Source organism: Oryctolagus cuniculus, chromosome 12 (genome assembly GCF_964237555.1).
Source record: "Oryctolagus cuniculus chromosome 12, mOryCun1.1, whole genome shotgun sequence".
NCBI lineage: Eukaryota > Metazoa > Chordata > Mammalia > Lagomorpha > Leporidae > Oryctolagus > Oryctolagus cuniculus.
In genome coordinates, this window is record NC_091443.1 from 111,242,509 (window position 1) to 111,257,515 (window position 15,007).

At 60.3% G+C, this 15,007-nt stretch overlaps 2 protein-coding genes across 22 annotated transcripts in view; one reads left to right on the plus strand and one right to left on the minus strand.

The window, feature by feature from the left end:
- The window catches only part of MYO9A (myosin IXA), a 278,436-nt gene extending 274,864 nt beyond the window's left edge, over positions 1-3,572 (plus strand). For all 20 annotated transcript variants that reach the window (XM_070054736.1, XM_070054737.1, XM_070054738.1 and 17 more), the window contains one exon: positions 1,266-3,572. In XM_070054736.1, coding sequence (XP_069910837.1) covers positions 1,266-1,705 — 440 coding nt within the window. In that variant the 3' untranslated portion in view covers positions 1,706-3,572. The remainder of the gene's footprint in view (positions 1-1,265) is intronic.
- On the minus strand, positions 646-12,787 carry NR2E3 (nuclear receptor subfamily 2 group E member 3). Of its 2 annotated transcripts, none has more exons than XM_070054748.1 (8): positions 11,868-12,787; positions 11,447-11,573; positions 11,264-11,367; positions 10,961-11,179; positions 10,726-10,883; positions 10,039-10,285; positions 9,822-9,927; positions 646-6,055 (listed from the first exon to the last, which is right to left on the minus strand). In XM_070054748.1, exons 1-8 carry the CDS (start codon positions 11,959-11,961, stop codon positions 5,749-5,751), a joined length of 1,362 nt encoding a protein of 453 aa, XP_069910849.1. In that variant the 5' UTR covers positions 11,962-12,787; the 3' UTR covers positions 646-5,748. The 2 variants fall into 2 exon arrangements, with proteins under 2 accessions (XP_069910849.1, XP_051677760.2); XM_051821800.2 differs by lacking the exon at positions 646-6,055 and adding an exon at positions 6,939-7,415 and having other exon boundaries at positions 11,868-12,764.
- Positions 12,788-15,007: the final 2,220 nt, after the last annotated feature.

Consider the following 15,007-nt stretch of genomic DNA (forward strand, 5'->3'; position numbering starts at 1 on the left):
TTTAAGATTATTCATTTGAGATGTAGAGTAGAGTTATAGACAGAGGTAGAGTTACAGACAGAGAGAGGGAGAGACAGTTCTTCCATCGCTGATTCACTTCCCAAATGGCCGCAACGGCTGGAGCTGGGCCAGTCTGAAGCCAGGAGCTTCCTCCGGGTCTCCCATGTGAGCTCAGGGACCCAAGCACTTGGGCCATCTTCCACTGCTTTCCCAGCCCATAGCAGAGAGCTGGATAGGAAAAGGGGCAGCTGGGACTCGAACTGGTGCCTTTATGGGATGCCAGTGCCGCATGTGGAGGCTTAGCCTACAGTGCCACAGCTCAGGGCCCTGGGTTGGCTGTGCGTGTCTTAAGCATTAGGCCAAACATCCTGCAGTAAGGTCCCCTCTGGGAGTGCGCTAACCTTACCTGACAAGGTGCCAAGGTCCTGAGAAATCGCAGATTAAGATGTTCTTCAGACTGATAATTAGTGTAATGCAGTTTTATTTTGTTTGGAATTTCATATTTTCTCTTGTTCCAGAGAAAAGCCTGTAACCACAGTACATGTTGTCTAACTGACCTAGGACCACTTCCTGAGGGTAGTGGCAGGAATGGGACCCACTGTGAGGTGGGACCAGAGACAGAAGGAAGCTCTTTTTTTTTAAAGATTTATTTATTTATTTATTTATTTGAAAGAGTTAGAGAGAGAGAGAAACAGATAGACAGACAGACTTCCATCTTCCATCTGCTGGTTCATTCCCCAAATGGCCACAGTGGTGGGGGCTGGGCCAGGCTGAAGCCAGAAACCTGGAACTCCTTCTGAGTTTCCCACATGGGTGCAGGGCCTGGGCCATCTTCCACTGCTGGATTGGAAGCGGAGCAGCCAGGACATGAACCAGTGCCACATGGGATGTTGGCATCGCAGGTGGCGACTTTACCTGGCATCCACAGTGCCATCCCTGGAAGGAGTTTAAACTGGCCCATGCCCCAGGGAGACACAGACCTCACCACATATCTTGGTCATTTTTGAAATGGCCTCTCCTGGTGACACTGTCAAACGCCAGACTTCCTTGGCGCCAGTTCTGAAGTGGTGCCTGCAGCAGTGGGTGGTGGGCTGTTTGCTCAGGGACACCTGCACCAAGCCGGTCCGTCTGAGCCCTGTAAATCCTGGCCCAGCCAGTCCATCTGCTGTGTGAACAGACACGATGATTTGCTTTAGAGGGAAGCGTCGCCCAGTGCTGGTGTCCTCGGAGGGGACTGGTACAGCACTGGTGTCTTTTTTCTTCAGAGAGAAGCTCCGCCCTTAGCTCCCTGAAGGCCTCCGGCAAGCTCGACCCTTCAGGCAAGTCGCGAAAGCCGCTCAGGAAGCAGCCGGCCTCTGTGGCTTCAGCGGACTGCTCGGCCCCTTCCTGTCCGTCCACCACCGCATCATCTCATGGGACCAGAAAGCGGTTTCAGATTTATTCCAAATCTCCCTTCTACCGAGCTGCCCCCGCCGGAGAGGCCCTGGAAGGAGCGCCGGGCCCGAGCAGATCCCTGGAAGACAGGCCTCAGTTCATCAGCAGAGGCACTTTCAACCCTGAAAAGGGCAAACAAAAGTTGAAGAATGTGAAAAACTCACCTCAGAAAACCAAAGAGACCCCAGAGGGGCGCAGGAAGCCTGGGGACCCCGACGGCAGCTCCACACCACAGGTAGCGCTCTTTGGAAACCACGAGTTCATGGTGTGACCTGGTGGCCGTGTGTCCTGTCAGCGCATCCACGGCAGTCCCTCCTGCGTGCAGCCCCGCCTCTTGCCCGAGCACCTGGCTGCGACCTCTTGTACAAAGGGGAAGGCCTCTCGAGGCCTGCTGGGAACAGTGCCAGCCGGCCGCGGCTGCTGTGCGTGACTTGAGACCACACTAAAGCGAGCCACCTGAGCCTGGGCCCTGGGTTGGCTGTGCGTTCCTCTCCTCCACCCTCTCGGAGCCTGAGGGACCCTCGGACTTCTGACATTGGATGAAAATGTAGACACCTTTGTCAACCATGAAAGCAAAGCCTTTGGGTATATTTTGGGATGGTTAGGAGCTGGGGTGTATCTAATTTTTCCCCAAGGTTTATAAACATAATATGTAAGCCCTCTATTTTAAGATTTTTTTGAAAAGCACTCCGTGGTGTAGTCTGGAGGAACATGCAGTGTGTCCATGAGGCGTTGGAGCGTGAGGATGAGAGCACACGTGTTGTCTGTGCTGCTGGCGTGGCCAGCACTGCTGGCTCAGCTCCCGGACAGCCCCGTTCCACCCTGCTCCCTGGGCCAGCGTCAGATGCCTCTCAGAGACCCAGGGTCCCAGCACAGGAAGCTTCTGCCCTGACCCCCACTTTACCTCTGTGCAGACCGAGCTGCAGCCACGCCCCGCCCACCACAGGTCCACACAGACTGCGACCTCCTGTCACGTCCCCAAACAGTCACGCACACCACTGCATGAACAAATGTTAGAAAGCTGCCAAAATATCTCCCTGAGTTTTTAATGTGACCCCTCTAACTTCCGCCTTCCTTTCCTCAGACCGGCAGTATTAAGTAGACGAGACAAGAAATCCAGGACGACTTGAAGCTATTTTTGTTAATATTCTGTGACTGAAGTTTACTGTAAATATCTGTGTATAGGATGCATATTTCTTTTTAACCGTGCGCTTCCCTCCTTCCTCACGGACTTTCTTCCCGCAGGTGGGGGCTGTGGCTGGGTTGAAGGAGGAGTAAGGCCATTCTTGGTAACCGCCGGTGGTCCCCATACACCTCAGTCATAATAATGCTGTAAGCATCTTAGCGTTTGTGGGATTGGACATGTTTTTTGCTATTTATGATTATGAAAAATGAAACATGATACCCTGGAGATAAGTACATGGAAATGTTGATTTGTAAAGTTACTAAATGCATCTGTCTAACCACCACACGCACTGCTCAGCCAGAGCCAGAGCCGTCTCTCACCCGAGTTTTGGTTTTTCCGCTTTCCCGACTTGCCTGTTTGCAAGTTAGGGGAATCCTGTCTTCTGTTAAGGCAGAACCCCGCTGTGCCCCAGCACCGAGCCTCTCGCCACTGCTCGGTGGTTCTGGGAGCCCCTCTGGGTGGCAGCTCTCCTGGCTGCGGCTGCCAGCTGGGCCTGGGCAAGGTGAGCCCCCTGGTCTCCAGATGGTGATGGTAACCGGGTCAGTGCTGAGTTCATGCCCCACCGACGCCTGCCGTCCTGCCGTGGTGTTCCGGGGAGTCCTCGCGTGGGAAGCCTCTCTGCGAGGGACCCCAGCTGAGCTGTGCTGTGGCAGATTGCGGGGACAGTGACGTGCTGCCCGGCGCTGTCACTCCCCACTCGCTCCACAGTGTTGCTGAAGCACCGTGGACAGAGGGCTCACCCTTGCTGGATGCTTTGCTTTGGCCCGAGAACACCTCTTGGCACCCAGTCCTCCCTCGTAAAATGTGTGTGGGCTTCGGCAGTTAAAACTACTTACACTATAGGTCACTTTATAGGAACTAGGTGATGGATGCTAAGAGACTTTATAATTTTGCTCAGGGACCTAAAACCTGAATTTGGATAAAAACTAAATAAAAGCTAATGTTTTCTCCAGTAGATTTGTGGACTTCCAGTCATTTGGGAGGTGGGAGAGCGCTGGAAGGGTCCAGCAGGTGGGGCCCCCTCTGAGGGAGAGCAGGCCGCTGTCCTGTGGGTGGCAGGTGCAGCGAACCCGGGACCCCAGAACTTGTTTCCTGTGGTAACAGTTGTCACTTAGGTCCCCCCAAAGTGACGCTGCGTTGTGATCTCCTAGGGCTGAGATCTTTGACCTCGATACGTGTCCCGTTTGTGGCTTCCTAGTCCTTCTTTTCTTTGGTCTCCCAGCAGCAGGGGGGCAGCCCCACACTTGTAGCCCACCCTGAGAGACTCAGGGCCCGGCCGTCACATGCCGCATCCCCAGCCCTGGTTGCTCCTGACAAAGCTGTTCTCTCTCCACGCTGCGTATGTATTGTGGGAAACGTAGCAGAAGAAAAGAAGGGTTTGTGTGTCGCAGATGAAAGCAGGCTGGCAGCAAATCCAGGCAGGCTTCAGGGAGGTGAGCCATGGTCAGTCTGCAGAGTACTTAGTGCCATGTAAATCACGTTGCCTCTCGGGGCTGGGAAACACCCAGGACACTCAGCCCTGCAGGGGGGGGTGGGGAGCTTGCCACGTGGGCCATCCCAGTCCTGGAGGCCGCGCCTTCTCACTGGCACTAACAAGGTGCTCCCGTCCCCAGCACTTGTGAGCTGGAGAAGGGGTCCTGAGGGGGGTGCAGAGCTGAGAGGTTTCCCAGGAAGCTTTCTTCACGCCTCATTCCGTGCCGGCAGCCACGTCCCACCTCGCACCGCGCCTGCGAGGGCTCAGCACTGCCTCCTTCAGCCGCTTTTCCCTCGCAGGCTGGGTTTGGAGGAAGAGGCTGATGGCCAGCGCAGACTCGGCTGAGGCTGCAGAAGGCCCCGCCTTCCACCGCCCTCCCCCGCCCCGGGGCTGGTGGCCAGGACTCTGGGCCCAGGTCAGAGTCGCACCTTTAGTATTTACTCTGGGAAAGGTAGAATCTGGACCGCAGATTTGTACATGATTTTAATGGATTTAAAGTGATTTATAAGTAAGCTGGTGTAAATTTGGTTAGGAGTGCGAGCTGTGAAAGGACAAATCCTTGTGAAATGTGCAAGGAGAGCATTCTCTCCCACAGAGACGCGGTCAGCAGGCCCACGGTCACCTCCATGCGTGTTCTGGTGGGGGTTGGAGGAGGGGTGCGGCTTTGTCTCCCAGACGTGCACAGAAGCAGCTGGCCGGGCATGAAAGATCCAAGCTTGGCTTTCTGGCCCTGGCTCCTCGAGCCCCAGCCCCAAGGGCAGCGGGGACTACACGCTGAGCTTCAAGGACGGGACCCAGCCCCAGCCTGGCCAAGAGCAGGGGCAGGAGCGGCTGGAAGTCTGCTGAACCCGAGGCACTGGGATGCGAGCTGCCAGCGGTGGAGACTCGGTTTAACCGGGTAAGGCTCCCGGGCAGGGAAGGCGACGCGAGCGCGTGCAGGTCCTCCCTGCAGCAGCCCTTGGAGAAGCAGAGATCCACACGGGAGGCCCTGCGGGTCCCCTCACATGTGGCAGGTGCGGGACTTCGTCCTCGTTTGTCATTTCTGTTCTGCCCGTGACCTGTCCCTGACAGCCAAGAGCTCGCCGACGTCCCTGCCATTGAGTGTCAGCCAGGCGGACTGACACGGGAAGGCAGCTGGACCGCAGGAGTCAGGAAGACTTGCAGGCGAGGACTGAATGCAGAAATCGGAGCTGACACGCACCAGAAGGAGCGGGGGAGCCACGGGCCAGGATCCTCCGGAGAAGGCGTGGAAGCCCGCACAAACTCAGTCATGAGCCCCGAGCGCTCCAGAGGACCTGGGAGCAGCTGCGGCGCTGAGGAGGAGGGAGCGGGGCTGCGGCTGGCTCCAGAGAGAGGTAGCGTCTCCTCTCTCACCTTCCCAGTGGCAGGTGGGTGCCTTTCCTTAGCCAGCGGGGCAGAGACTGAGACGGGCTCCATGCCAGGCTGGCAGCGGACAGGCAGCAGTGTGCCTCTGCGAATTCGCCAAGATGCCCCGGAGACGCCAGAGGCGCCGGCTGGCAGGCTGTGGGCTGTGGGCTGCGGCAGGTGCAGGGCTCGCCTGGTCCTGTTGCAGCCTCGTCGCCTGCTGAGGCGTCTTTGCTCAGGCTTGGACTTTCGGCTAAAAGTTCGGGGGGAACTGGACAGTGCAGTGGCCTCAGACTTCGGATGGCCTGAGCCGTGGAGGCCGGGCTGGTGCTCTCGGGAGCCTGTGTGTGCTCAGGCGAGAGGGGCTTGGCTGGGCAGCAGCCGCCGTGCTCTCTGTCTGGGCACTGGCCCGGCTGTGTCTCTCCCGGGGCGGGTGGGGTCCGTGTGCAGCATGGGGAGTTCCAGTTGGGGCTGGGGCGGGTTGGGGGCCAGGGCATGCAGGGGGCGCCTGGGGTCCTGGGGATTCCGCAGTGGTGCCTCTCCCTTCGTTGCCAGCATTCTTCGAAGACAGGAAACGCAGAACGGTTCGGTCTGTGCTGTGTGGGGGGAGAGGGTGGGACCAGAGGGATGGGACACAGGGCGGAGTCCCCCCAAGGTGTGCGGCCTCTCTCAGCCTCAGGGCTTTTCATCTATAAATGGGGATGGTTGCTCCTTTCCCCAGAACTGAGCTGAGGATTAAGTAGCGAAGCACACTAAGCACTTAGCTCACTGCTTGCTAGATATTTTAGCAATTGCTGGATATTTATTTATTTATTCGAAAGGGAGAGTTATACACACACACACACACACACACACACACACACACACAGGTGGGTGGGGGAAGAGAGGTCTTCCATCTGCTGATCCACTCCCCGAATGGCCGCAATGGCTGGGGCTGGGCCAGGCTGAAGCCAGGAGCCTGGAGCTCCATCCAGGTCTCCTTGCTGGGTGGCAAGGACCCAGCACGTGGACCATCTTCAGCTGCTCTCCCAGGCGCATTAGCAGGGAGCTGGATTGGAAGTGGAGCAGCTGGGACTTGAACCGGTGCTCATGTGAGATGCCAGCTTCACAGGCTTAACCCATGTGCCACAGCGCCAGCCCCTAGATGCTAACTTTTAAGACTATCATCTCCTACCTCCACGGGGTCTGTCTCTGCAAAGGACGGCTGTCTGAGCCTCGGCTTCTCCGACGGGGTCCCCTTCACCGGCTGCTGGGGAGCAGGGCGCTGTGCTCCCCTTCCCTGTGAAGGGGCGGGGAAGCGCGAGGACGACAAGGCGGGGTGGGGGTGGGGCGCACAGAACCCTGCAGATCGTCCATCTTGCCTGGAGCTCAAACCGCAGCCCCCGTAACCTGACCTGCGTGACAGAACCTTCCACGCCCCTCAGCAGGAGAGCCTCCTTTGTGTTGTTTCTTAAAAGACTGAAGTCTAACAAAACCACGCATGGCTCACTGGGCGTCTGTATGAGGATATCTGTGGGCCCACCGCCCACATGGGGTGGGGGAGATAAATGGGACCGTGATGCGCACGGCCGCCACTCTCAGCTCTTGTTCTGGGATTTGGGGGCACTGGCCCCCTGCATTCGACTTTTCTGCCTGTGAGGTGTGTCCGGGTACCAAGTGTTATCCTGAGTCTACAGCGGTGCACGTGTCCGCTCTCCCAGGGTGCGCCCAGGGGCTGATGGGAATATCCTCGCGGTATCTGCGCGGATGCCTCTGCGGGGTGTGCGGGCCTCTGAGGGGACTTGCTCGGTGAAAGGGTGGCGGGGACGTCCCCGAGCCTCCGGCTAGTTCTTGAACATGTCACAGAGGAGCTTCTCCATGGGGGTGTTGCCTATGGTCTTGCGGAAGAAGAGGAGCTCCACGCGCTCAGAAGTGAGGAACCGCAGGGACGGCAGGAGGAGCAGCAGCTTCCCAAACCTGCACGGCAGAGGGCGCCATCAGGCTCCCGACAGCCTCGGAGCCCGGTCCCCGGCTGGGCCTCCCGGAACGGCGGCCCTGGGAGGAGGAGGAGGGCCCGGCCAGCGGGGGAACTTCCGGGGACTGCCTCAACGCTGGGCACGGGCCTCCAGCCACCGGCCATGAGAACCACGCCTAGCAGATGTTGGCTGTGAAGTATAAGGGTTACAAGGCGAGGAGTTCAAACTTGCTCTAAGCCTACAGATGGATATGTTACTATTAGTCATATATTTAGGGGTCTTCAAAGAGTCTGGGGAAAAACGTTAGGAAACAATGCATAGGCTTCCATCCGCTAGTTCATTCCTCAAGTACCCCCAACAGCCAGGTCCGGGCTGGGTCGAAGCCAGGGGCCCAAAACTCATTGTGGGTCTCCCACTTGGGTGATGGGGACCTAAGCGCTTGCGCCGTCACCTCTGCCTCCCGGGGTGCACTAGCAGGGAGGCGATGGAAGCAGAGGTGGGACTGCTTTCTGGCTCTCCGATACGGCACGCGGGTGTCCCAGGCATGAACAACGTTTACCCTGCTGCAGCTCAACCCCCTCTCTGGACTCACCTTTAAATTCCTCTTTTAACAAACTTTTGGAAGAACGTTCATGTATGAACGTGTCATGAGAATTTATATACATGTGTGTATATATATTTCTATAGATAATCTGTAAGCCATGTAGAATGACAGCAGCCAGTACTAAAATGTTCTGAAGGTTAAGGACAGTTTCAGTGGCTGTCTACAGCTTTAGGTAAGAGCCCTTTGCAAGGATGGCGCTGGGACACCCATATCCCATACGTCAGTGCCCGGATTTAACTCCCAGCTTCGTTCCGGCTCCCTGCTGGGGCACACCTGGGAGGCAGCAGGCGATGGCTCAAAGTACTTGGTCCCTGTTACCCAAATGGAAACACAGACGGAGTTCCTGGCTCTCCCGGCTTAGCCTTTCTCAGCCCTGGCTGTTGTGGGCATTTGCGGAGTGCACCGGCAGACAGAGGATCTCCCCTCCCCTCCCCTCCCCTCCCCCTCTCCTCTTTCTCTCCTCTTTCTCTCTCTCCTCTTTCTCTCTCTCCTCTCTCTCTCTCTCTCTCTCTCTCTCTCTCTCTCTAACTCTGCCTTTCACACACAACAGAAACAGAGTAGATGGTGCAGAGTAAGGCTAGGCATCATCTGGTGGGAGCCGGTCGTGGTGTCTGTGTGTGCTGGGCTGTGATGCAACCTGGATTTCTTCCTTGCACTGCAGTTCTTAAAACCTGACAGCTGGGGCGGGCGCTGTGGCACAACAGGTCAAAACCCCGGCCTGCAGCGCCGCATCCCAAATGGCTGCTGGTTCGAATCCCCGCGGCCCCACTGCTGATCCCGCTCCCTGCTGATGCACCTGGGAAAGCAGCAGAGGACGGCTCAGGACCTTGGGCCCCTGCACCCAGGAGGCAGACCCGGAAGAAGCTCCTGTCTCTGGATTGGCTCAACTACAGCCATTGTGGCCATTTGGGGAGTGAACCAGTGGATGGAAGACCTCTCTCCTTCTCTGTCTCTACCCCTCTCTCTGTATCTGACCTTCAAATAAAGAAAATTAATCTTAAAAAAATAAATAACCTGACAGCTAGTGACTCAGGTATCACAAACCCCTGTCTCAGCCGTCCATTCCATGTTTCAAGTCAGACTCGCGGGTGACCCCTGGTGGTCAGCGGCCGAGAGGCCAGGAACACAGGCGCTGGGTCTACCATAGCAGGCACCTGCTGGAGGCCTAGCGCTCCACCTTGCGGAGGCTGCCCGGGCCGTCCACCCCTCCAGCCACAGCTGCTGCTTGGCTTGGGCACTGCTGCCCGTGTAGTGCACGCCCTCCGACCCTGCCCCTCGCACGCCTCGCTGCTGCTCCCTCCTGCCCTGCCACTGAGGCTTGAGCCCTCCGTTCCCCATGGAAACTTCCTACACCCCGCCCTGGCCAACGCGTCCCAGCTCGTGCAGTGCCTGCCCTCACCATCTCCCCCCCCCCCCCCAGGGACCAGGGGAGGGGTGCTCCAGCTGCTCTGTGCAGGGGCCAGTGCCGCTTGGGTGCTCTGCGGCTCAGGACCCTGCAGTGGCTCCCCTCCGCCTGCTGCCAGGCTGGGCCTGGCTGCCTCTCTGGAATGACCTTCCACCCTCTCACCCTGAGCCTGTCCGGGGAGCACATGGTGCTGGCTTGTCTTTGTGGGTGACAGTGGCTTCTCTCGGAGGCCCACACTTCCTCCACAGCCAGCCCCGCCTCTGCAAAGCCCTCCCAGCTCTGCCCCCTGCCCCCCCCCCCCCCCCCCAGGATTGGCATCCCCAGAAGGCAGCTGCGCAGTGAGGCCAGTGCCTGGCTGGAGCGCTGGCGGGAGCAGCGGCGGGCAGGGGCGCGCTCACCTCACAGGCTGGCTGGGGTGGTGCGCTTTGCTGTGCTGACCCAGCATCACCTGCGCCTGGTCCTGCAGCGCCTCCACGTGCTCAGGGTCCTTCAGGCCCCGCGCCTCTGCGAGGAGAGGCGCAGTGAGAGCCCGCCGGCCCGGCCTGCCCGCCTGCGCCGCCCGCCCGCCTGGGGGGTGGGGGAGGGGCGCCGCCTGGTCCTTCCCCTGCAAGCCACCTGGTTTGAAGAGCACCAGGGCCTTCAGGCAAGCGAACTCCGTGGGGTCCACCGCCAACGCCCGGAATCGAGCGATGGTTTCCTGCAGCGTCCGCGTCTCCACGCTGGCCAGCACGAGCCGGCCCTGAGCGCTGCCGCTGGCAGGGGCCTCGGGCGGGGTCAGCAGTGGGCAGCTGTCCAGCGGCAGGGACCACTGTATGGCCCCGAGCAGGAAGAGCTCACTCCAGGCCTCCTCCAGAAGGATCACCTGCGCTCAGAGAGGGCGTGCGCGTCAGGGCTCGCACCCAGGCCTCCGCTCAGCCTGCAGCCCGCCTGCCCCGCACCTTCCTGGGTGCCCTCGAGCGGAGAGTTTGACCTTGGGCACCAAAAACGTCCTCCTGGCCACAGCCCGACACCAGCCAGCCACTCAGCCCACGCCCACCGCACTGTGCCTCTCGGTGGATTTGTCAGGGTCCGGGCGGAGTCGCAGAGGTGGGGCCCTTGTGCAATGCACAGCCTGCCCCCCCCCCCCAGCGTCTGGTGAGGAGGAGGTGGGCTCAGGGAGCCCACCGATCCCAGCTAGCATCGCCCCTAGGTGTGCACCCCACACTGCCCTTGCCCTGGAGCCGGCTGCCCTCCACGGCCACCATCCCTGAGCCTGTGCGTCCCCACTGCGGTGGCACCTGCGCTGCAGCCCACACCCCGCACCTGATCGCGGAAGGGCAGGTTGGAAAACACGGGCAGGTTCTTGGCCCACTTAACGGCCATGAACAGCAGGCGTGCTGACGTCTCGTGGATGCTGTCCAGGCCGCAGGGGGAAGCGGGGAACTCCGGGTCATTGCTGGTGACGTCAATGTTCTCATCAGCTGTTGGAGGAGGAGGCTGTGACCTCAGCGCCCACCCCACCGTGACGGGGCGCAAGGCCTTGCCGCCCTCAGCTCACCGTCCTCCGGCTCCAGCTTGGCACACGCCTCGGCCGTGATGAGGCTTGCCATGAAGTGGTGGCCCAGGGCTCTGGCGGCAGAGGGTGGGTGGCCCCGGGGGCTGGGACCCGCCGGCCCCGGGGGTGCGGCCAGAGACTCCGGTCGAGCCTCGCTGTCCGCCTCCATGCTGTCCAGGCGGACCTGGGCCGTGCTGCGTGGCTGGCGCTCATTCTGCACGGCTGGGGAGGCGGGGGTCAGGGCACCCCAGTGGGCACCGTGGCCACCCTGGTCATGCCCCCCCGCCCTGTGGGTCCCCCACTCACCGTCCTGGTTCATGCCCGCCTGCAGACACTTCTTCAGCCGGCAGGCCTGGCACTGGTTGCGATGAGCCTTGTCCACTGGGCACATCCCAGCCCCCACCTGGCACCTGCGGGCAGGGTCCAGCCCAGGCTCGGCCCCTTGTCCCTCCACCCCACCCCAGCCCGGGACTGCGGCGCCCCTCCCACCTGTAGATGAGCCTCCGCCTCACGCTCCTCTTGAAGAAGCCGCTGCAGCCGTTGCAGGCGTAGATGCCGTAGTGCTTCCCGCTGCTGCTGTCCCCGCACACACGGCACTGCAGCGAGGGCCCCGAGCCTGGGGCAGGGCGGGCAGTGCTGGGCGCCGGCAGCTGACCCCACCCCCAGCCCCCAGCCCACGCCCCTTAGGACCCAGGACGGGCGGCTCTCCTGGCATCCACGCTCCAGCCCACACCCCCCCCCAAGGCCCGCGTGCCTCCACCTCCCGCTCCTACTCCTACAGAACAACCTGTTCTTCCTGCCCTTCAGTCCCAGGGGGCCTGTGCTGCCCTGTGTACCTGCCCAGGCCCCACCCCATGCAGTCTGTTACGGCTCCCAAGGCGCCACACCCCACCTCCAGGCAAAGCCATACCTGTCGGATCCTCCCCCAGGCCCCACCTGCCAGGAGACTCCTTCCTGGAGGCAGCCACAGCTGCAGGTGCAGCTGCAGCCATGGTGGAGCTCATCGGAGCTGCAGGCGGGCCCTGCGCAGTGACGGGGGCTCCTGGGTGGTTGAGTGGAGGCCCAGCCTCTGCCCCAACCTCTCCGCCTCTGCCTTTCCCCGTCCCTGGCTCTCCTGTCCCTCTCCCTCCCCGGCTCTCTGGCAGGATGCAGGCACCTCCCTGACGTTCCAGGGCCCCTCACGGCTCTGGCTCCAGGAGATTTCCCCCGGGGCAGCCGTGTGGACGCAGTTTATGATCCTCTTAATCTTTACTGTCTCTGCGGGGGATCAGCCGGCCACACCTGCGCTGATGCCAAGGTGCCCCTGCAGCGGCCAGTCCCGCCGAGCCGCTGCGCCACGCCCGGGGCCTTCTGCCCTGTTCCTCAGCCGCTGTCCACTCCCTGCCACCAGGCTTGCCTCCCTCGGCGCTGCAGCGGGGGCAGGGGCGCCTGGGTGCTCCTGCTCTGGGTCCTGGGTGGCTTGATAAGGGATTACTTGGGGACCACGCCTGGGGTTCTTGGGCCCCTTGGAAAGCAAGCAGCCCCCCTGACCACTGGCACAGAGGAGCCATCGGGGCACTAGGCCTTGCTCCTTCAGCCTGTTAGGGGCGGAGGGGAACAGCTAGGAGGTGGCCGAGGACAAAACTCCCAGGAGAGGTGGGCAGGGAGCAAGGAGGGAGGAAGGGGGCCTGGACTGCATCCCCTGCGCCATCGCAGGCCTGGCTCCTGAGCGTCAGTCCCTCCCCAGGGCAAGGGAGGCCCGAGCACCTATCTCCAAGCGCTGTGGCTGTCTCTGCTGTTGCCACCTCCAGGGTGGTGAACACAGAGGACTCGGGAAACAGCGCCCCCTGCAGCCCAGTCCCACTGGGGCTCAGAGGCATCCCAGGAAGACCCACGCTGCTGCTGGGGTGAGCTGGGGTCGGGGCAGTTGGAAGATTCCGGAAGGATCATGTGCCCCAGGGGTGGGAGAGATGAGGGTGGGGCTAACCCTGCCTGTGACAGGGCAGCACTACTGGGGATTTGGGAAGTCAGCTTGCGGCTGTGCAGGGAGATCCGCTTAGCCGAACTTGGCAGATAGAGGCCAAGGCTGAGGCCCCCCCCACCCCCCCGACCAGGAAGCACTCAGGACCCTCGACCAAGCAAGTGTGCGGCTGCAAGGGCACCCTCCAGCCCCTGACCACTGCCTGCCTCTCCATGGCTCCTGCGGTCACTGTCCAGAGCCCAGCCCCTTCCTTGCTCGTGCCCGAGGACGGGGGCATGGGTTGGGGGGCCGCAGGCTCAGGACACCTCAGCTGGGCAAGAGGCCGGTTCATCAACAGGGTGGCACCCAGGGCTGGGATCCTCTTGCAGCAGCACCGGGAAGGAGTCCTGCAGGCAGCTGCGTGGGGAAGGGCCTGCCCCTCCTGCCGTTCCTGCCCAGCCTGTTCAGGGCTCACGGCCTCCAGGCGACCCAGCCCACCTGTTCTGGCCTTCTTGAAGGCTGAACCTCACCCTGGGTTAGGTTCCCTCAGTCCAGGAGACTGCACGGACGAGGTTTCGGTATCGGCTGAGCTGGGCAGGGGACTTCCCCGGCACTACATGTGTTAGGTAGGAAGTCAGAAATGAGCCATGTGTGTGTGACGAAGGCCTAAGGAATTGACACCTACAGCGTCCAGCGTCTCACAGTCATCCCGATAACCTTCCAGGTGCAGCCCAGTACCTGCACTTCAAACGTCCTGATGACCTTCCAGGCGTCCCGCCCCTTCTACCCAATAACCATCCTTCCTCGAAGGCAGGGGATGCCACCCCGGCTTCCCCTGTCTGGTAATTTCAATGGGAAAAACTCAGAAGGGAATTTTTTGTATTTACATCCAACAAGTCCTTTGTTCGGGGAGGAGAAGGAGAGGAGGAGGGAAGGCAAGACCCATCCCCTAAAAAAATCCCAGCCTAAATGTGCACTGCGCACTCTCTCTCAGGTCCTGTCTGGAGAGGTGCCCGTCGTTCTTACGGATGTTCCTACCCTAATAAACCTCGCTATTCTGCATGCCACTACTCTGTGTCTCACGCCTGAATTCGTTCTTGAGCGAAGAGGACCCTTTGCTTCTCCGGTAACACGTGGACTTTAATCTTGCTCTGTTTCCGACACTCCAGTGAGCGTGCAAGACTTACACTGGCAAACAGACACACATATAAGACACCTGCAGTGTCTGGCCTGCCTGATCGCCCGCTGCCTGCTGTACTTCCTGGACTCCCCACACCTCCTCCTTGAGCCTGGCCATCCACAGCAGCTCAGAGCTGCGCCCTGTGCTGGGGCCCCTCCCCCGCCCGCAGCCAGTCTGTGATCACCAGCTGCTGGGGCAGACGCCAAAGGATTAACTCAGCCCCAAGCCTCCAATGTGCTGACGAAGCCAGCAGAGGCCACCTTATCACTAATGCAGTTATTCCCCGGGGGACAGGTCAGCAACTTGCCCTGACTCCCTGCAGGCTGGGGTTGGGGGAGGGGAGGGGAGGGGAAAGCCTGCAGAACCTGCTCCCTCTGGGCCTGCCCACTGTGCAGGGCCGGCGACACCCCGCCACCAGGGTCCTGCCAGAGGGAGCAGGAGTCCTTCCTGGGATGCTGGGCTGGGGCTGGCTGGACTGATGGCTCAGCTCTGTTGCCACCACCGCGGCTCCTGGCGTGGTTGGCACCATTCGCAAGAGTGGGTTCTGGGAACACCTTTCCTCTGGGGTTTATCTTTCTTTTCAAAAACGATTATTATATCTGAAAGGCAGGGGAACAGCGAGCCATCTTCCACTTGCTGGCTTACCCCTCAAATGCCCACAACAGCCAGGAGCCTGCAACTCCATTTGGGTCTCACATGGGTGGCAGGGACACCTTAAGCCACCAACTGCAGGCCCCCAGGGTGCACATCAGCAGGAAACTGGAGTTAGAACGGGAGCCAGAACTTGAACCAGGCACTCCAATATGGGATGCAGGTGTTTAAAGCAGTGCCTTCTTTTCTAAAAAAGTATTTATTTATTTGAGAGGCAGAGTTATAGGCAGAGAGGAGAGAGAGAAGTCTTCCATCTGCTGGTTCACTCTCCCAATGGCTG

What these genes read in the sequence shown, in the direction of transcription:
- NR2E3 (XM_070054748.1), bottom strand. Translation starts at nt 11,961, where the DNA reads ATGAGCTCCACCATGGCTGCAGCTGCACCTGCAGCTGTGGCTGCCTCC. An exon ending in ACCTGCCCTTCCGCGATCAG is followed by an intron (nt 10,286 to 10,725) that starts GTGCGGGGTGTG and finishes CTCTGAGCGCAG; the next exon opens with GTGATCCTTCTGGAGGAGGC. An exon ending in CACCCCAGCCAGCCTGTGAG is followed by an intron (nt 6,056 to 9,821) that starts GTGAGCGCGCCC and finishes CCCCCCACACAG; the next exon opens with CACAGACCGAACCGTTCTGC.